This window comes from Urocampus carinirostris, chromosome 14, assembly GCF_059441175.1.
Source record: "Urocampus carinirostris isolate Australia breed hairy pipefish chromosome 14, RoL_Ucar_1.0, whole genome shotgun sequence".
NCBI lineage: Eukaryota > Metazoa > Chordata > Actinopteri > Syngnathiformes > Syngnathidae > Urocampus > Urocampus carinirostris.
Genome location: NC_142362.1, coordinates 20,418,626 through 20,441,030, shown reverse-complemented (window position 1 = coordinate 20,441,030; position 22,405 = coordinate 20,418,626). Strand labels below are relative to the sequence as shown.

The window sequence follows — 22,405 nt, the reverse complement described above, 5'->3', positions numbered from 1 at the left end:
CTGCAGCATCAAGAAATATGAAGGCACAAGTTTGACTACCCCTCGCTAAGTTGCATGGTTTAACCAGCAAGGAAATGCTTTGAGGTCATGACAATCCTCAGGAGAGAAAGCTGAATTTTAGTTTTAGTCACTATCTTCCCCACCCTTTGCATCCACACGCTACTCTAACCGACCAGTTCAAGTCACATCCCCACCTCAGAACAGATTCAGATCGTATCACGGGGTCTAATGTATAGGTAGAAAGGTGGAAGGATTCAGGTAACAAGGACAACAAACTTACAGGGGAACCAGTTGGACCGGGAGGTCCTCTTGCTCCAGATTCCCCCTAAAACAAAGGTTTTGAGTCAAGAAATAAATAAGAATGGACAAAGGGGTTTAATGTTCTTCTGACGTCTTACCCTTTGGCCGTTCAACATGCTCTGAGGTGCATTCTTTCCATGTAACACTCCGGCCATCTGTGATTCGATACCCTGAAATTTGACCAGACAAATGATGTTGACAGAAAGCTGGACCAGACGCTAATTTTGAGGTTTCCAGTGGTCGGGGGACTTTATTACATACCCCGGGATGAGTCGGGTGTCCTGGGGGTCCGGGTTCACCAGGCTGACCCGGGATGCCTGGCTCTCCGTCATAACCTGGAGAGCCTCGCAGGCCCTTAGAACGAAGGAAGATTGACCTCAAAACAGTTCCAAATTCCTTTTGTGTCTAATGGTCTTTTGGGTCTGACTAGTCCACACTTGGTACTATTCTTGATCTCTTGGGGAGATGCTGACGAATTCTAAGGAACATATATGTGGGTCTGACGAGTTATGGACTGGGTTGAAAATGATATATGTTGTCTTTCATTGTGTGCTATAGTCTAGAAGTTAGGGGATAAACCTAGATGTCCTTGCAATAAATTAGGTGGTGTCGATCAGCTGAGCCAGAATGTGTTCTGGGTTTTAGCTGATCAACCTGTCCTCAGGAGTTAATGTGTATTCTATGAGTGCCAGACCTGACAATTATGTTATGTTTTTAACAACTGCTTAGTTATTGTTTACCCTTTGCTGACCAAAGAAAAACCAGTTCCCAAGATTTGAAATGTACCTATAAAGAAGTGGATCAAACTTACAGGTCTTCCTTTGTTTCCTCTGGGTCCTCTATCTCCTGGAGCACCGGGTGGTCCCTACAAAAAGCAGAGAAGTCATGGATACGTTCGATCAAACTTCAAGAATCGCCAAGAAAGTAAGACGCTCACCATTGGTCCAGGACGGCCTCGAATTCCGGTCACCTACGAACACAATTGTTGTATTATAAGTTTTCTTTCCAGGTTCACAGAATTTCGAAACCAAAATGGTACTCACGAGTGGAACTTCACCAGGCTCCCCTTTTGGTCCCTGTGATCACAGACCGATAAGGTTGAGACAAGTCAATCGAAACAGATCTAATCTTGTGCTTGCATACCTTGTAAATTCTGCCACCACCTACGAGAGAATCAAAAAATTAAACATGAATTTTTGATTTTTTTTTATCAAAGGTATGACTTCAGGTATCTATCAACAAGGGCTTAGAGAGGGAAGCCTCAGGAGCCCAGCCACAAGGACTTATGGATTCAAAAACCTGTAAATCCTCACCATAGGATCCGCCGCCGCCACGGCCAGCCTCGCTCTGACAAATAGGACAGCACTCGCCCTCGGGGACCACCATCTTCTCGCAGTTGGTCAGCTCTTCACACTGGATGTTGTCGCAGAGGACCTGGCCATTGTCGCAGACGCAGAGTCGGCACGGCTCAGGCTTCCAGATGTCTCGGTTGGGGTACACCTGGCCGTCAGCCTTGCAGCTGCCATCTCCTTGGGAAAAACAGAAAAAGAGTTGAGAAGGATTAATGACAATAGTTCCCCCTTTTTTATTTGTACGGCCTACACATAGATAGATCTCAGGCACAATTCGAAGTTCGAGAAAAAACTTTCTGGTCCCCTGTAAAAATAAGGCACTCAATTTCATCAGTGTCAACACCTGCACCTCATTATTACAGCTTTTAAAATAACTGGCTTTAGCACCAGAATATATTGGGTCATTGCCACATAAAGATTGTTTTTCGTTTGGACATTTTATTAGTTGTTTGTTTATTCTCAGTTTTTTTACTTCACAACTGTGTTTGTTGTTAAATATAATCTTTTTATAAGCGCACCGGCCTTAGTAACCTGCTTACCGGCATGTTGGATCAGAATTACCTGACCCGCAAAGGACCTAACGGGCAACCTACGGACCACTGTTTTGGATTTGTGCCCCCTCCAAGGCCCTGTTCCGGCTCCAGCCGCCTCTGTCCCCTGACCGTCAGTGGCACACGTATCCTGTCCTGGTGGTGAAGAACCCTTGGCCTTCTCCATCCCCTGCCTCCAGCCCTTGAGCAATCTGCCACTGAATTTACATCCTACAGAGTGCTAACCTGAAAGAAATGGCTGGAGTGCCCACCTTTGCCTAATCAGTGTCAAAATCTGCACCTCAATATTTGGTCTTACTTCCTGCTTCCCCATATATTGGGTTCACTGCAAATGGTGACAGGTACCCTGTCCAAATTCATCTATGGTGTGTATAGCCTCAATATATAATAGATCTGGAACTTGATGATTCCTGAAGGTGTCATCTAAGTGCAGCAGATAAAAAAGCAGAAGCCCCAGAAGTGAATATCGTAAACCATTGTATAAAAATGGGAGCGGTGCGAAAAACCAAGGATAAAACACAAAGTAAACCAAAACAACTCTTACTCAATACCTCAACCACTGCTGCCCACCTGGTACTGAAACCAAAATCATGGAATACTATTAAAAAAACAAAGCTAAAACAAAAAAGAATACCAAAATCTTTTAGGACCACAAGTACCACTACTTTCCACTGAGTATTGGAAACAATACCACGGAACATTAGGAAAAAGCCAAAGCTAAAACACAAAGTTTAACAAAACCACCTAAGACCACAAGTACCAATACTTTACTCCTGGTACCGGAGAAGTGACAACAAAACTTGAGGATCACCAAAGCTAAAACACAAAGGAAAACCAAAAACACCAAAGTACCACTACCTTCTGCCGGGTACCTGAACCAAGACAAAGCAATACTTGCAAAACACCAAAGCTAAGACACTACGTAAATCAAAACCACTTAAGACCTCAACCACTACTGCCCATCTGTAACAGGAACCAAGAACAAAAAATCTTTCTAAAACACAAAAGCAAAAACACAAAGCTAACCAAAACGACTTAAAAACCCAACCACTACTTGCCACCTGCCACTGGACAAAAGATCACAGAATACTTCTGAAAGACAAAAGCTAAAACATAAAGGAAACCAAAACCATCAAGTACCACAGGTGCCACTACTTTCTGCCTGGTACTGGAAAAAACAACAACACAGTTTTAGCGAAAAACCACGCTATTGGAGGCCGGGTACTGGAACTGACACAATAGAATACTTACGAAACACAGAAGCAACAATTCAAAGCTAACCCAAACCAGTTAGGACCTCGAGTTATACTGCCCGCCTAGTACTGGACCTGAGACTACAAAATACTGAAAGAGAACGTTAATGTTTTCAACTGAATCTCGGAAAATGTAACTTAGCGCCCAATTTCTGCCGATCCAATCAAGCTACTAAACCACAAATGGTGGAAAAAAATTCCTGATTTTTTTGAAAATTTTGATTGATTTGAGTTTTTAGTACCCGCTGAGTATCGATCTGTTACCAAAAAAATTGATTTTTATAACAATGAGGTGCAAGTGTGGACACTGATTAGCCACAGGTAGGCGCTCTTCAGCCACCCCACCAGGTTGGCACCCTCTAGTTCCTAGGCCCGGGAACATTTTTCTCATATGTATCTATTCAAAAATACACATGCAGGCCAAAGAACTTTTCATGGGGAAACCGGGGACAAAAGCAACTACAAATTTTTGTTTGTAATATTTATTAAATCTTTTTTTTTTTTTTTTTTTTTGCGAGCCGGGTTAAACAGCGTGAATCGAGAAAGCTAACTTGACATAAATGGAATTTAAGCTCCGCATGCTCAAACATGATCGAAAAAATGGTCGCCCAATGAATATGGAATCGTGTTCAGTCTAGCTGAGAAGGAAAATGCGAGCGATTGTATCAAAGTGGGAAAATTAGCCTCGGGTTTTGTGATGTGGGTTGGACGGCTTTCTCTTTTATCAAACAGTCACTGTTACTGTGTTACTATGGTATGCTTTTGCACAAAAACAGATAAAAATAACATTTTTAAATGAGAGCCCAGCAGGACACAGAGGGTACAGTTCAGCTTTAGGCCAGAGGTGGCAGTTACAAAAAATCTGCCTCAAAGTCATGACATTGCGAATAGAACTTTTTTCAACTTTATATATTTTTTTAATTTCATTTGATGTTGACATTTTTCAACTTTTTAATTTTTAAAAACTTATTTAAGCTTTATTTTCTATGTTTATTTTTTGTAAATGTTTGTGTGTCTTTATATTATCTTTTTATTTATTTTTTCAGTATTCTTTTTTAATGTAATCTTCATGTTCTGCTTTGATTTCAGACAAATTACTTTCATTATTATTTGTGATTATCTAGTTTTTTTTTTTTTTACTTTGAATTTTTTATTATACGTTTTTTAAAATTTCATTTTACCTCTAATTTTTGCATACCCCAGCTTGGATTCATTTGTCTACTTCAAAACGTTTCATTTGTTAAACTTTTTTTTATTATTTAGTCTTTTTATATTTTAATTTACTTATTTTTCTTTATTTCTATAACTTTTGATACGATAGTTTTCTTTTTTCTTTTTTGACTGTTTAATTTTTGAGTTATTGATTTTATCTCTCATTTTATATTCCTATATTGTTCCTCTGTTATATTTTCTTTTTGAATTTTCATTATGTTTTTTTTTTTATTATTTCCATTACCTAATTCTATTTTTTATTCATTCACTTGACTTGACTATTCATATTTTTTCCTCCATTTATAAACCTTTTACTTTTTTGTCCTTATTTCATCTTATTTTAATTAAACCTTTATTTAATTTGCATACCCAAGTAGTTTACAAAATAAAAAAAGGGCAAAAAAGCTCCAACAATCCCCCCCCCAAAAAACAGATACTGGAATAAGTGTAATCTCTATAAAAAAACTAGAACAAGCTGCTAAATATTAGACACATGAGTATCGAACAAAAACTTTCTAAATAAAAGCTACAAATAAACAAAATTGAAGTTTTTGTGGGCAAATTTCTGACGACCTTCTCAACATCATTAATAGAGACGTCGAACCTCACATTTGGAAACCAGATTTTCCTTTTGCCTTTTTTTTCACCGAAAGATTCTACATACATTTAATATTTCACAGAAGACTCCTGCGGTTTTCAAGTCTGAAGAAGACCGGCACCCCCCCTTAATGTTCCTCATTTTTCCATAAACGTACAAAGCTCACGGCGAACGAGGCCCATCCTGCTTCCCGTGTGTCAGCGTGATGTGGATTTTCCAGCAGTTACCAGTTTTTCCTTTTCGATCTCAGACACAAAATAAAGCCTGGAAAGTCACAAGGCCATCCTGCTACTTTTTAAGCAAGGAAAACAAAGACTGGAAAGACAGGACGGCGGCTAACGAGTCCACTTAGCTAGCAATAGCTTGAGCTACAACCAAAGGAGATGATACGTCGGTGGAACTTAAATATTGGCAATGATTATCCAGTCTAAAGCAGACACTAAAATGATCCTGGACCCCAACTCAGTCTAAAGCGAACCCTAGAACTAATCCTGGATCCTAACCCAGTCTAAAGGGCACCATTCTTAAAAAAAGCTCAATACATTTTAGGTGATCCATTATTAGTGCCTAACACTTGAGTGGAATGTGACCCAGTCTGAAGTGAAATCTAAAAGTGATCCTGGACCCCGACATACTTCGAAGCAGACCCTAAAACCAATTCTGGACCCTGACCCAGTCTAAAGCGGACACTAAAACCAATCCTAAAACAGAACTTGACACATTTGAGGTACCTAACCCTTAGAAATGGGATTAACTGCGAATTAAACAGATCTTGGTCCCTTGCCCAGTTTTAAGCAGACAATAGAAATAATCCGGGACTCTCACCCAGTTTGGTGTGGATCCTAAATGTGACCCTACAACAGAGTTCCACACATTTGAAGGCAGTTATTTAGTCCATTTGGCTAGCCACAGTTTGAGCTACAATGTACAAAGAAAATAACCCAGTGGTACATAACCACGGCAGAAAGGAGCAATGCCTAGTCTGAAGCGGACCCTAAAACAGATCTTAAAATAAAGCTCAAACATTTGACGGCAGCTAACTAGTTTTCTTGGCTTTCGTGAAAAGGAAACACACTGGTTGTATGTAACCAATTGGCAATGAGAAGACCCTGACCCAGTCTGAAGCTGACCCTAAAACAGAGCAAAAAACATTTGATGGCAGCTAACTGGCCCATTGGGTAGCCATAGGTTAAGCTACAACATGGTGTGGGCGCTAGCATTGTGTGACATTAGGCGAATGTAACAAACAAAGTAACAAAACAAACAAAAAGAAACAAGTGGTTTCGAAACGACAAAATGTCCAGACAAGAAACCAATCTGTGTAATGTGCAAATGTGGAGAGAAATTCACACATCTGAGCACTCTCCAGCCACTCCTCTCAGGTTGGTTCCCCCTGAGGGGTGGAATTGGTATGTTAGATCCTGACAGAAGGTTTTAAAAACATAAACGTAGTGTTCTAAATCATCTCAAATCAAGGCCTAGGTTATTAAAACAAAGGCTGATAAATAATAACCAGGTTTTATTTACAGAATATTCTGGGAATTACTAAGCAAACAATGGTCATAAAAATTCACAAATGCGAAGACTAAGGTGGAGTACTATCATCTTTATATAAAAATAAAGTCCATAAGCTGATTGTAAATCTATTAGAAAGTTAAACATTAAAGGGACAGTTGAATAGATCGCTGTCTTACTGACAATAACCCTATGACCTTTGAGAGAAGTCTTGCTCAAGCCCATCAACCTTTGCCTGAGGAAATCATATTTGTTAAAAGAGATCTTCCATTTGAAAAAGAAGGTTGATAGACCTAACAATGGCAGGCAAGGGCACTTCTGGCTACAAAATGAAACGGGAAAGACGGGAAAAAAAATAGCAGAATGATGGTAAGTTTAACTTTGTGCTATAGAAAGTCTAACAATAAAGCCATGTTCAGTTCAGAGTTAGCTTTCTGAAAACCTCCAATGGAAAGTGCGAAGCATAATTTAAACAAGTCCCAACTGCCTGTTCCTGCTCCAAGAAGTGTCACGGCAACTCATAAAACTTTCGCCTCTACCAAGCAATGATTTTGTTTTCCTGAGGGACAGAACCCAAGGTCAAAAGTAGCTTGTAGCAAACACAACGTCGGCTAACATTCGGAAATTCATCTCCAAGCAAGAAAAGCTGAGGTCTGTTTCAAGAGGATTTGCTGCATTACACTTTGTTGATGAGGCTTAAAAGCTCCGGCTGGAAACGCTTCTCCAAACAAAAGATCAGGCTCACAAAGAGTGGAGCTAGCTTCAGAAACCCCATACAGGAGAATGGAAATGGATTACAGCTTGTCCACATCCATCACCTCCTCTCCAAAACAGGTTAGCATGGATTGCAGTACGCCCAGGCGTCCAAAACTAAACCCACAAGTGTAATGATCGAAGGGTGGACCTAAAAAAAGATTCTGTTTATTAACAAAACAGGAACAAAAAAACAGAGAAACAAATGGTCTTAAAATATAACAAATTGTGCCAAACAAAAATAAAAACAAACCTGATATGACAATGGCAATGACTTGACAAACTGTTGTCGGATACAGGCAATATAAAGACTACAAGTAATGAAGTACAAGTGGGCGCTCTCTTGCCAATCCCAAATAACAAATGCCCATAGGCTGGCACCCTCTAGGTGGGAAAAAGGTGAGCAAGATCCTGACAGGGAATGGTGGGGTGAGAGACTATTTCTGTCTCTGGTTTCGGCAACGAAAGGCCCTCGGCCATCCTGAGCTTTGGCAGCCACCCCTTTCCTCTCTTTCGGCAGGGAAGGGGCCCTTGCCCAATCTGTCCCTGGTTTTGGCAACAAAGGACCTCAATCATCGCAGGCTTCGGCGGCCACTCCTTGGCTGTTCTTGGTTGGGAACCACCCTTCGCTACCTCAGGCTTTGGCGGCCACCCCGGTCCCTGTTTTTGGCGGGGAAAGACCCTCGACCACCCCAGTACCTTGTTTTGACACAGAAGTACCCTTGGCTGCATCTTTCACTGCTTTTGGCGACAAAGAAGCCTTGGCCATCCTTAGCTTCAGTGGCCACCCATGTCCTGAGTTTTAAAGAGAAAGGGCGATCGGCCACCTCCATCCCTGGCTTTGGTGGCAAAGACCCTCTAGTAGCTTATAACCCTGCTTTTGGAAGTTAAGAACCCTTAGCTACCCCTGCTTTTGGTCTTGGTGGCACAGGACTGTTTACTAAAGCCACCTGGGATCTGGCCTTTGAGAGGGCAGTAATATCATGATCTGGCACCCCATTTCTCCACATGAGAGCGCCAACCTGGGGGGACTGGCAGGAGAGTGACCATCTGTGCGTAATACATCCCCACACCTGTAGTCTGTTATTCCAGCTCTTTACTAACCCTTGTTTAGTGTTTCCTGGGACACAATGTTGTTTGAGACCATTGGTTTGTTAAATTGTTACCCGGGTTTTGCCATTAAACAAATCAGTTTTTTATGATCACACCTGCCTCAGTTACTTTTTTAACTAACCGTGAATCGTGGAGCCAATGAACTGCACGACACATGAAAAATTCTAAGTCCTTTTCGGGAGTATAGAAAATTCTTCAAGGCAAGCAAGGTTTACAGTAGCTGACTTGACCTTGACACCAGCTAAAGGTTGCTTCATCCTCACTGATGACCACTAAATACATGAGGCATCATTTTTCTGTCTGTCCACACCCCCATCAGTTTTTCACAATGTCCAGTATCCTTATCACTATTCGAGCACTCTAATATCCTACTCACGACACTCACTTTTTTTTCCACAAACTCGATTTCTCCTTTTCTTACTTGGTGTTTCCGTCTCCATTTTGTTATTCTTTTCATTCCAGGAAAGAAAAGCAGCTCCCAAGATTTAGTGCTTTGACGTACTGCTTCGTATATATTCCCCCCTTCCCCCCAAAACAACATCCACCCCGGAGGCCAGGAATGCCTAAAGTTGCTCCCATTGGGAAGCAGACTTCTACATTCACACGTTGATGGTTTTTATTTTATGCTACAGTAGACCCAGGGATCTGGTTAGCCCACCGTACGAACCTTTCTAATTCACGGTGTAGAACAAAATGTTCCTCAGGCCCCTCGTTACAGCATTTCAAAATGAGCATTTTTCTGAATTTGAAGAAGAGAGTTCCGGTTTCTTGGTTGATTTTGGAAGTTTTGAAGTCTGCTAACTTTAAGCAATTAGAAAGTCTTCAAGATGTACAAAAAAAAGCTAAAATTGTCCAAAATTCTGCACTTTGAGACTTGATAGGTTCAAATAAAACCAACATTCCGGACTCACTTTTGTAAGGCAAAAAAAATATGGAAAGGATTCTGTATCTGTAACGAAAACAGTTAACGGATGGTTCGAATTAAGTGGGATCATCTCCAAAATGCCAAAGCTGAATTTTCTGAACGAGATCAAGGCAGCAGATGACTGAACTCATAAACTTGGAGAGGATCTTGTTAGTCCAACGGAAGCTTTCGTAGGCTTGCTCTCAGGAGAGACTAAGGAAGCTCATCGTCCTAGGTAAAGCTAACGGAAGCTAAGGTATTTATCACACCCCTCGGTTGTTTAATGTCATTATTTCCCCCTCAATTCAAGAGCATGTTGACAAAAGTTAAAGAAAACCAGGTGACCTCTATCTACAAGTAGGAGATAACGGCAGGCAATCAGTCTGCTAGCGAACAACTGGAGACAACAGCCAAGTAGCAGACTGCAAAAATGTAAAACAATTGTAACCCCTAACCCTCTAACCCAGAATTCGGCAACACTGTCCTCAAGGGCCGCATGTGCTGAACATCCCTAACCCTCTAACTCTATCCCTTAACCCTTTTCCTTTAACCCTAGCCTTACGGATAATCCCTAAATGTTACCCCCAAAGCCCATTCCCTAACCTTCAAACCCTCAAACCTTAACCCGTCTAATCTTAAACCCCGTTCCTAATCCGTAATGCTTTCACCCCGACTCTAACTCCAACCCTTATCCCAGACCCATAACCCTCAATCCTTAACCCTAACACCCCCACCCTAATCTTTGACAGAGGGCTTTCAGAACAATCATTAATCTTTTATTATTAATCATTATTTACTAATGGATATACATTTTTGATCCTATGTCCAGGCGATAACCCCAAAACAATGTATTTGTGTTGCTGGTGATTTGCAATCCATGCAAGTGAAATTTTGGGAAAAAAATCCAAATCAGGGGTGTCAATCAGGCGGCTCGGGGGCCGGATCAGGCCCGCTAAGGGATTGATTGCGGCCCGCAAGACAATGCTGAGGGAAGCGCAAAAAAAAAAACGGGCTGCAGGTTGAACTATGTCCACTTGACTTGCAAAAGCCAGGTACCTCCCACTAACACTGTACTTGTATCTCTCTCTCTTGCAATCTCTCTCTCTCTCTCTCTCTCTCTCTCTCTCTCTCTCTCTCTCTCTCTCTCTCTCTCTCTCTCTCTCTCTCTCTCTCTCTCTCTCTCTCTCTCTCTCTCTCTCTCTCTCTCTCTCTCTCTTTTTGTCTCTTTTTCTCTTTCTTTGTTCATCTTTGTCTCTTTTTACCTTCTTTTGCTCTCTGTTCCTTTATTCCCTTTATTTTTTCTCTCTTTCTCTCTCTTTCTCTTGCTTTCCTCTTCTCTCTTTCTCCCCTTCTCTCTCTCATTCCCTTTTATCTCATTCTCTTTCTTTCCATCTATTCCTCTTTGTATTTCTTTCTTTCTCTCTCTTTCTTTCCCTCTCTCATCATTTCTCTTTTTATCTCTTTTGTTTCTCACATTCTCTCTTTCTCACATTCTCTCTCCCTCTCTCTCTTTCTTTGCCCCACCCTTTCTCTTTCTCTCTCCCCCACTTTCTCTTATTTTTTTCTCTCTCTTTTTCTTTCTCTTTAATCTACTAGTCTGCCCCCGAGAGAATGTTTAGTCTATCGTGTGGCCCCAAATTAAAATGAGTTTGACACCCCTGCTCTAGATTATATCTAGGCCTCCAACCGAGAGCTTTTTTTCTGTTACAAACAAGAAAAAGGTCCTCCCAGTTTGTAATACATTTCTGCAATAATTTAAGTTACTATGTTATCACTACTAATATGTTATTTCCAGGTTATAATTATTAAACATACAATAGGGTTAAACGGGTCAGTCAACCACTAAAACATAATTAGAAATCACATTTCCCAGAAAATCATGATGACCCAAAACTGGTGAACTATCTTTAGAACATTTCTGTGTTTAGGTTGCTAGCTGTTGCCCGTGGGACCCATGTTGGTGACCCCTGGTCTACACAAGCTACAAGCCAAATTTATCAGTACTAAAATTCATTGTTTGAGTACTAAAGTATAAGCAAGCTGGCATGCAGTGAAAGTGGAAGCCCCTCCCCTAATGACTCACATTCTTCACACAAAACGTCACTCACATCTGTTCCCTCCGTGCACAATCGAACTGAAGTTGGATACACAACACTGTTGAAAATGCAGCGTCCGTCTCCCGATTTGAAAAGGACACCAAATGAGTTCCATCGCTAAGGACGGAGCAGAACCAGGAACAAAAAAGGAACCCCACTTGCCCTTGCTCAACAAAGCTGTTCTTACACTCGAACTGGTGTCATAGAGTACGACATTGACTCATGGAGGAGGACAAACAATGCGTCCTCTCTGTCCACTACCTCATCCACAGCCCTTGAACTGAATATTCATTCAGACCATCTCCGATATGATCCTGTGCACTTTGACATTCACGCGACCTTGAAGATGTTGCTAATAACTCAATGTGGGTGTTTTATGCACGAGCGGTGACCTTACAGCCTTAGTTCGACCACCCACCTCATTAAAGCGCCCAACTCCCCACCTCTTAGACAAAGATACACAATAGCTGGACTATCATAGTCATGTAATTTTCAAATTCAAGTCATAAATATGTCACCACTCAACAATGTGAGGGATGTTAAAAATGCATGCAATACATTCATAATTCATATTTTTAGAACGGATTTACATACATATGACAGCTATGGTCATATACCAATCAATACATGAATGTATGCAAACGGAAATAATTCATATTTTTCTAACTTGTAAGCACAGAAAGGCTAGGTCGAACCACAAATTATTCATGAAAAAAGGAATATCTGGGATACAGGGATTGCATCAAATCACTACAGATGCTCCCCTACTTACGACCATTCGATTCACAAAAAAAGTTAGATAGGATCATTTTTTCGGGTTGCGAAAAATATCCGGACGTTTCTGCATTACTGCAGTGCTTCTTTCCGCCACTACCGGCGTGTGGCGCTGTGAGAGGTTACCGAGCATCCACCCCAAAGAAGTAAAGAAATCCGGCTTCCTCTTGCCAGTTCGTGTGTAAACATACTGTACTGTATCTCTAGCTTTGAAAATTTAATCTTTTTTTGTTTATCATCTCGTGCATTTATTTAATACGGTTGGTGTAAAGTGTAAAGATGAGGCGAGCCGTTTTACCACGAAAGAGGACCTCTTGAAGTGCATCTTCCAAAAGTAAGTTAAACTCCACTCTATTTATCTTTATAGAGCATATATTTCATAAAATGTTTATTTGTTTAGTACAAAACCATACAGGTTCCTTATACAAGCCTTGAACATACTTGTATAAACCTTAAACATACAAAATATAGCACTGAAGCAACTTACTAACAAATTCAACTTACGAAGTAGGGCTGGGTCTGTATAGTCATAAATTCCATTTTCATAACTCATTTGCAGGAATATGACAGGTAGTGTTATACTTTGAAATATAAATAATGTATTTATCATGTATTTCTAATCTGTCAGCATTTAAAGGCCAGGTAGGATCATTAATCACTCTTATTGTATAAAGAATGCAATAAATGCAAACAATCCAATAGCCAGAGAAATAAATCACATTTTCATAATTCATTTCCATACATATGACAGTGAAAGATCATACAACAATCAATTAATACATTAAGGCAAATATGCGCACGTCCAGTTTCCCTAATTTCTCAGCATTGAAAGGCCAAATCGGGTCATAAATCGTAAATAATGCACAGATGGATTTCGATAATGTAGGTATGCATCAAATAACAACAGTCATGAATCCTGTTGTCATAATTCATTTGCAGGAATATGACACCTAGGGTCATTTATCGATCAATGAACTAATTCTAATATGCTTATATTTTCCAAAACCGAGAGCATAAAAATATAATAAAAACAGATAATTCAATAGCCACAGTCAAAAATCACATTTTCATAACTCCTTTCAGGACATATGACAACTAATGTCATACATCAACCAATGAATACATTACTGCAAACTTGCATTTGTCCAGTTTTCCTAACTCCTCAGCATTAAAAGGCCAGGTCGTGTCTTAAATTATCCTTAATACATAAATTGATTTCAGGAATGTAAGGAGTGCAACAAATAACTACGTTCATAAATCATATTTTCATAGATGTGCAGGGAAAAGTCAAATAAAGGCCTATAATCAATTCAATGACCATAGTCATACATTTCCATAGCTCATTTGCATGAATATGCCACAAAAAGGAATAAAGCAATCGAAGATCATAAATCATTTGTTAAGAAGAAAAATCAGAAACTTAATAACGACAGTCATAAATCATATTTTAAAGCTCATTTGGAGAAAACGACGCTTATGTCATAAATCAACGTGCAATACCTGCTGTTATAAATAATGCCCCAAAAATGAATAACTACAGTCATAAATGACGTGTTCATAGCTTCTTCTTTTTAAAAAAAATTTAGACACTAATGATTGAATCCATCTTAACAACAGCTATCTTGAGGTATATGACCAGGATAGATAGATTGATAGTTAGATTGTCTTAAATCATGTTTTTATAGCGAATCTGCATTGATATGACAGGTAGGGTCACAAAACAATGACAAAACACTAGATTTTTACAGGTTTATGGCTCACTAGCCAAACGCGAACATGGTCAAAAAACCTGAAGCCAAATCTTGGATCTGTTTTTAGAAAAAACGGAAATCGTTTTTTATCGGTCAATGTTTTCGATGTTTTCCCAATGACTTTTGCACGTTTTACGCAACATCTGCAATATTGCAGCAGCGTCTCCGATTTTTTTTTTATGAATCATGTGAGGACATTCGAACCAGCGAGGGATTCCCAAATACAATTCCAGATTTGGTTGGCCAGCGAGAATAAGAGCGATCCATTTCTGAAACAAGCCGGATCCACTCAATGTCAATACATTTGAAATGGGAAGTTGTTACTGTATTCTAATCTTAGCACAACTTGCTCGAGTCTCCTATTCATAATTTGTGAGAAGCACTGGAGAGCTTGCCCTGTTAGAAGACTCCAAGCATTTATGTTCCTCATTAGAATGTATTTTTCTATAAAAGTATTAGCACAATTTGGCCATGTCCCCTTTCTACCTCTTAATAATGTGCACGAGGCACCAGAGTAACTTGATAATTAATCACTTTTACCCACGCTAAAATATCCAATCAGCCGATACAACTTGTTAAAAAGATTCAAAGTATTTATGTTATTCAGACTGGGAAGTTCGGGTTCGCGCCCCGGCCGAGTCATTCCTAAGACTTAAAAAGTGGTCGGCGGCGCCCTCTGTTGGCTGCGGCTGCACCGGCTCGCTACAACGGGTCAGGTGCAATCAACATTTCGTTCTGTGTACATTGTTACACAGAATGACAATACAAGGAAATTATTATTATTATTATTAAATATATTTTAATTTTCTATACAAGTATTAGCACAATTTGGTCGTGTCCCCTTTCTACCTCCTCATAATGTGCACAAGGCACCGGAGTAACTTGATACTTAGTCACTTTTACCCACGCTAAAATATCCAATCAGTCAATACAATTTGTTAGAAAGATTCAAAGTATTTGTGTTTCTCATTAGAATTTCTTTTAATTTTCTATAGAAGTAGTAGCACAACTTGGTTGTGTGTGCTACCTACTAAGATCGTTTTCAAGCGAGAACACACGTTGAAGTCATGAATAAAACTGAAATATTCTGTGTCGCTACTCAAGAATGTAAAAAATGTTCCATATGCATATAACAGTCCCCAATCATAATTTAATTACTTATGTGCATAAATATGACAGGTAGGGTCATAAACAAATCAATAATAGAGAATTCCAACACGCATGTGTCATTATTTCTTAACTTGCTAAATATGCAATCAACATTGTCTTAAGTCATATTTTATAACTCATTTACGGGAATATGAAATTCAGGGTCATAAAGGGATTCAAAGAGTGCAATTACCAATGTCTTATATAATATCCTCCTAACTGATTAGCATAGAAAGGTAATAATAGTGAACAAAGAAATGTTGGTGGATGTGAGGAATTCAAAGAATTCAATGACCATAGTCATTAATTATTGTTTTAATTTCCCATTTGCATACACAAGATTCGAAAGATTTGAAGCAATTATGTTCCTCATTATAATATATTTAGATTTTTTTGTAGCGGTAACGGAACTTGGTCGTGTCTCTTCTCTACCTCTTCGGAATGTGCGCGAGGCAACGGAGAAAAGCAAAAAAAATTCTTAACCTTTAGCCACGCTATAATATTCAATCAGCCCAATCTGCCAGATCAGCAATTATGTTTCTCTTTATAATCTATATTTATTTAAAGAAGTAGTGGCACGACTTGGTTGTGTCTCCTCTCTACCTCTACATTGAGTACATTGAGTTTCTTTTTCTTTTTTGGCACAACCGTGTGTGCATTTATGAGTGAGTTAATTATGATTAAAAGTTAATTGCGATTGACAGATTGTAATTGAGAAGGAAATAAAAAGAGACATAAAAAATGATTTTCTGTGTATATTTATTTGTTTCATAATATAGCATATCATTAAAAAGAAGATAAAGTTAGCAGTCATCAGTATATTAAGTTATGATTATTATCTTTCTTCATTTACAACATCTTCATTTATTTAAACGTACTCATGTACCTTAAGTTTGTGTTTTATTTGATATTTTCACCTTAATTATTTGAGTGGATAACACAATGTATGTCAGGAAACATCAACTTCTGTTCATGAAGAGATGTCTAAACAAGCACGTTCCTGAGAAGATCATATTAACTTGAGTCCAGCTTTTGTCTGTTTGATCAAAATTATGGATTTTTCTCACTGAGAGTTGAGCGCCTTGAGTAAAACTTCTAGAATGGTGCACCATTGAATTGTATATTTGACTTGAAAACGGACCTTTCTGCATAAAGATCATCGTGTAACACATCACAATTCACAATTGAATGCCTGCAGCTGATGTCTGTTAGTTCATTAATGCCCAGAATATCTTCCGTAAATAAAACTTTCGATGGATCTGTTTCCAGCCTTTATTTTGAAAGACGGCCTTCTCAAAATCCAGAGAAAAAAAAACAACACACTGAGGAAGAAAGCCATTCCTCGAAATTCTCCGGAAACCGGATTTTATTGGTCATCAGTATCAGTAGTATAAAAATCGATCTTCAAAATGAGAGAAACCCGTGTGGAGGAAGCCGAAAGATAAAAGGTCTGTCCTACAAGACAGCCGAGTGTAAACACAGCGACCACATCGCAAAGCCTTGTGGGACGCCAAGATGGCCGCAACGTAGAATTTAACGCCGTTCGAAACCGGCAATTACGGGCGCAAGTCTGCATTTTGCGGCCGCCGACAAAGTGAGCGAGACCGGTTTGATGACGGATGACTGACATTAACCAGTGGACCAGAGGTGTCAAACTTGTCTGAGGTAGATGGTAGAAAAAAACTCACAGGGGGGGGGGCAGACCAGTAAAGTAAAGAGAAAGAATGAAAGAGATACATGGATAAAAAGAGGGAGAAGAGAAAGAGGCAGACAGAGAGGGAGAAAGAGAAAGAGAAATAAAAAGAAAGAAAGAAAAAAAGATATACAAAAATACACATATATACGTATTAAAAAACATAAATAAACAAAAATATGAAAATGATTGGAAAAATAAATTAAAAATTAATTCGCAAGTAAATGAATTACAAAAAAACACTTTAAAATAAAATAGAGACAAAAATACAATTAAATTTAAAAATAAATGAAGTACATAAAAAAATAACAAAATTAATTGACTAAAACAAGAAGAAAGCACTGAATAAAAAGAAGAATCAGAATAAATAAACAAATAAACGAATAAACAAACGTCTACTTGGCACCGACCATCCCTTTACAAGTGTTACAATTCACATTAAGTTGAATATTAAAGGTACGTGGTGTAATATTTGAACAATAGATGGCACTGGATTGTCAAATGGGAATGAAAACCACTGCCAAATGAGCACATTGTAGCAGCAAGATGCCAGACAAAAATGGCCACGAAATTTCTCGACATGTGAATATTTATAAAAATTAACAAATCAATGTTTTCTTTTTATTAAATAATGTTTTGTACCCCTAGGAGGCACTAAATATTACACACTGTCCCTTTACACAAATTATGTTTTATTTAAATACAATGTGTATCATTTAACTTCTTAGTTCAAAAAATAGACTTCAAGAATTACATCTCTGTATAACGACGTGGTACGCAGGAGGACAGAAACGCCCTACAGAGGATTATAAACACGGGCGAAAAGATCACCGACTGCCCCCTGCCCAGCCTGGAGGACATTGCCAGCTCTCGAAAGACTCATTATACCCCAGCAACTGTCTTTTCGTACTGTTATTATCAGGCCGACGGTTCTCAGATCCCACAAAGCCTGAACGAACAAACTGAGGAATAGCTTCTTCCCCAAAGCTGTTGACACAGTGAAGCGCAGTCTTGAAACACAGTTTTAAAGTGCAATGTCTTGCTTCTAATTGCAGTTTTAGGTGAGCAATATCCCAGTTTAAAGTGCAATATCCCGGTTGTGTAAATAGTTGATTTTAGAAGTGAATACTTGATACCTTTCTTTATATGACATTGTTTTATACTGTATACATATGTTGGCCTGGAGATGAATGGGCACTACCAAGCTGTACTTGCCCAAGACACACCACAGGAAATCGTGCCCCTGCGAACCATGTGGTCAAGGGATCCAACCAACCAAGCAAGCAACTGTACTTTGCCAACTGGAGTGCATCCCTAATTTCATTGGAGCAAAACAATGATAATAAATGAGATTCTGGTTCAAATTTTCGAAACAGCAAAACCTATAATGTGGGATTTTTGTTAAAACGGCTGCAAAACATTTTCGAGAAACAAGCCATTCAATCAAGGAACGATAAAAGACCGTTTTTTTCAGTCGACATGAAATGCTGTTCCGCATTTCGGGGGCCCATTCGAGCCTTATTTTCCAAACAGGGCCAGACATCTGGAACACATCGCCCCGCTAAAAACCCCCTCCACCCTTTTGCTGACTGCAATCGTTTCGTTCCTTAGCGCTTCCCGGGAAGGCACATTCGTGGACTTTGTCACTTTCACCAGGTCAATTGCGGACCCCCTTTTTTTCAAAAGGGAGACCCCAAATTGTGGCCGGAGCCTCAAATTGAAAAATGCCGCTTATGGTTCTGAAATGTCGCAGAACAACTGCAAAAAAAATGCTCAATGAGTGAACTCCTGTGGATCTGCACGAATTGTGAGAGCTGTCCTCAGTTTATTTGGTTAAAAAGTTCTCACAATCAGGGTACCCGTACAGGATAGACCATCAGTTGGCAAACTATGGCTCGTATTAATTTGGCTGGCCAAACCAATAAAACAACTCAATTTAATACATTTAATAAAAAGTGAAATACAATTTAAAAAAAATAATCTAAATTAAATAATTATTTTAATTATCTGAAAAAAATATGAACTAAATTAAAGATAAATAAATGTAACAAGTTATATTAAATTATTTTTATTTAAATTATGTATTATTATATTTAAAATTCAGATAACAATAAAATTTAAATTAAAGAGACAAAAAGATTGACAAAAAAATGTATAAAATAAATGTTTCCTTTGTTTTTTCAGATTCAAGAAAAAAATCAATTACCATTCAAATTTTAACACATCTAAATAAAAATGATATGTTAATTAAAGAGAATGAGCCAATAAAATAAAATGAATAGCAAGAAATTAAAATATCAAAGAAATCTGGATGAACAACAAAAAACTACATTTAAAACAAAAAAATAATGGCAATTACAATAAAGATAACTAAATTGATTAACAATAGAATTAAATCAATTTAAATAACAAATACAAATAAATTAAAAAAAACAAAAATACAAAATCAATTTGAAAAGACAAATATGAATAAATTAAATAAATGTAAATATTCAATCAATTTGAAAAAAACAAATACAAACAAATTAGACAAACAATATAAAAATAGGAAATCCCTTTTTGAAACAAATAAATTTAAGAACCGTTGGGTTGTGAAATGAAATAAACATTATAGGACAGAATTCCGTAACGTCGCCAAATCAAACATCACAGAAGCCCAAATGATACAAAATTTAATACTTTCAGATGTTCTGGGGTGAGAGCAAATAGCTGGAGTTGGTCAGACCTGGTGAAAGGACCTAATTTTAGTGGCTACCCGGAGAAGCAATAAAAAGGCCAGTAATTAATTGCATGAGCAAAATTTGTCTAGCGTCGGGACCCTAAATCACAATATTCAGCAGGAGCAGACACCAATAGCAATAGCGTCTAGCAGCGATACTTAGTCTGCAGGAAACAGTGGAACAAAAGTGAAATATGTAACTACCATTGACAACAATAACAAGTGCATTGAGCCAAAGCGTGCAGCCAAGTGGCTAAAAAGGGTGGCTAGAGAAGAAAACTGTGGAAAAAAAGCACCAGATGCCTGAATCACAGGACCCAACTATGTTGCTTGCATGCCCAGTTATGGAAGGCAGGAGCAGCTAACCATAACAATTGTAGCTAGCAATGAGTCATACCCTGCAGCCAAGTGGCTGAGATGAGCGGTTACAGGAAGAAACAGTGGAAAAAATGCAAGATGCCTGAATCATTGGACCCCTATGACGTTGGCTTTCATGTGCAACTGTGGAAACCGAGTGTCACCAGAGAACACAATACTAATCGAGGCTAGTGGCAAGACATAGCCTTCAGCCAAGTAGCTATCATAAGTGGCTGGAAAAGGAAACAGTGGAAAAAATGGTCAAAAATGGCTAAATGACAGGTCTCTGGCTCATCTGTCTATGGTAAGTGTCCATGGCGGGTTAAAAGCAGAACCAGGAGAAATTAGCTTGGCGAAATTCTCATTTGGGCTTCCATAGTTTAAAAAAGGCCACCAAACGTGTCAGAATGTAGTCCATTGCATTGGACTATGAGCTGGTACATGTGTTTTTCCTTTTTATCACAATCAAGGGTCTTTTGTTTGAATAAACTAAGTATTTTTCCACCACTAGGGATCACTATAATATACTCTCTGGGCTTTTGATATTCATGTAGAGATCATAATATCATACAATTCTGCCAAACGCCCGACCATAGAAAGCATTATAACTTTTTGTTATTACTAGAAAGAGGTTTTCCTTCTTGTGCCACTTATCCTCATTAGGGCCGCGGGGAATATTATTACTTATCTTGTTAATTAAGTAACTAAATCATTAATTGCAAAAACTTTTTCGGAATAATTCCATTTTAAAACAAGTTTTTAATGTGTGGATCATTTAACTTAAATATTCAATTAGAGGGCAAATCTTTATCATTCAATAGCCAGAAGGGGGCGCTCCATCTGCACTATTTAGCAACTTTGTGACAAACTTTCCGACGATTTCACTTTAACGGCGATTGCCGACTTCGTTGAAAATGGTTTTGGGTCAGCACAGTAGGAACCAATTGGATGGTGACATCATTTCTGGGTGACATCAGGAGATCCAATTACCCCAATATAGGGTGAGGGGGGGCTTTAGTCAGGGGCCCAAACAATAGGGGGCGGGGCTCCGCTCAAACAAGACAACTCAGGTGTTCCAACTTCTCAAATTGCAAACTGAAGAACAGAAAAAGAAGAAAATTCGGACCTTCCTGTGACTCAGAGACTCCAAAATTGCCCCCCCTCCCTCCTCAAAAACTCATTCCCCCCTCTTTTTCTTCAAGTCCCTTCACATCTGCCCCAAATTAACATAGCATTGAGTGCGTGTTCCCTTTCCGACGCCTCAGCAATGGAATCGTCTTTGCAGATGTGCATCAGTCGGAGGGGTTGGGGGGCATAAAGGGGGGTGTCTTGTGGTAAGACATAATGAATGTTCCAATGGAAGCTGTGCAGGAGTCATGGAAAACCGCAAAAGGTGCTCCGTCCCTTTTTCTTTTTCTCAATTTTTCTGACTTCACAATTACTGACAGATGTTCCCTTTTCTAGAAAAATAAATTTTGGAGATAATCAACACTACAGCATCACCCCTGAGTGTTGAAACTAGCACACAAAAAAACTTGTTTTAAAACCAAACAATCACACTCTCACAGAATTGTTTTCCTACATACGAGTTCAAACAAACAAGTAGCTCAAAAGGAAGAAAGTCACTCACCATCATCCTGGCTTCTCACTGGCAAAACCTGAGCGATGGAGACCAGCAAAAACAGGAAAATCCTCAAACGTAAAAAGTCCATCATGTCTACAAGAGAGACATGCGTCCCCCAAAAAGGGATTCCCGAAAAAAATGAAGAAGAGCTGATCAGTGCATGAATAGAAGAAGAGCGTCTACTCGTAAGCAGCGAGCCGACCCAGCCCCGACTGCACGAGAACTTCTTTTCCTTTTTTTTTCTTTTCTTTTTTTTTTCTTTTTTGGAGCGGTTACAGCTTTAAATGAGAAGAATGCCGGCCAGCCTCGTTTTCCTCCCCCTTTTGTCAGCCCTCACCCATCCCTCTTGCAATAGAGTACTACACCCCCACGTGTTCCTTCACAAGTTCTTCAGGCGATTGTACCAAACTCTTCCTTTTGCTTCTCTTTGATGGGGCAAATTGGTACAAGTTATGCTGAATGGTCTATAAAAGTCAAGGTCATCAAATTAGAAATTTGACATCTTTAAAAAGATCTTTAACAGTCCAGCCTAGAGACAGTCTTTCCCCTGGGTTGTCCCTGAGGCTTCCAGTTGATGGGACATACCTAGAACACCTCCCTACCTCACATTTGTCCAGCTCATCGAAAACCTTCAAAGCCAGCTTAGAAACATGTCAGGAAAACCTCCTGATTCCCAGCCAATATGTCCAGT

The 22,405-nt window shown here is 39.1% G+C and overlaps 1 protein-coding gene across 2 annotated transcripts in view; it reads right to left on the bottom strand.

Moving 5' to 3' along the window:
* Positions 1-21,968, bottom strand: part of col5a2a (collagen, type V, alpha 2a) — a 33,069-nt gene extending 11,101 nt beyond the window's left edge. Inside the window, exons 1-9 of one of the 2 annotated variants that reach the window (XM_088352350.1) lie at positions 21,721-21,968; positions 1,614-1,826; positions 1,444-1,463; positions 1,344-1,376; positions 1,238-1,270; positions 1,112-1,165; positions 562-654; positions 399-470; positions 281-325 (exon numbers count right to left, since the gene is read on the bottom strand). In XM_088352350.1, the coding sequence (XP_088208476.1) occupies positions 281-325; positions 399-470; positions 562-654; positions 1,112-1,165; positions 1,238-1,270; positions 1,344-1,376; positions 1,444-1,463; positions 1,614-1,826; positions 21,721-21,805 (648 nt within the window). In that variant the 5' untranslated portion in view covers positions 21,806-21,968. Of the gene's footprint in view, positions 1-280; positions 326-398; positions 471-561; positions 655-1,111; positions 1,166-1,237; positions 1,271-1,343; positions 1,377-1,443; positions 1,464-1,613; positions 1,830-21,720 lie in introns of both variants that reach the window. The other variant, XM_088352349.1, reaches the window with a different exon arrangement.
* Positions 21,969-22,405: the final 437 nt, after the last annotated feature.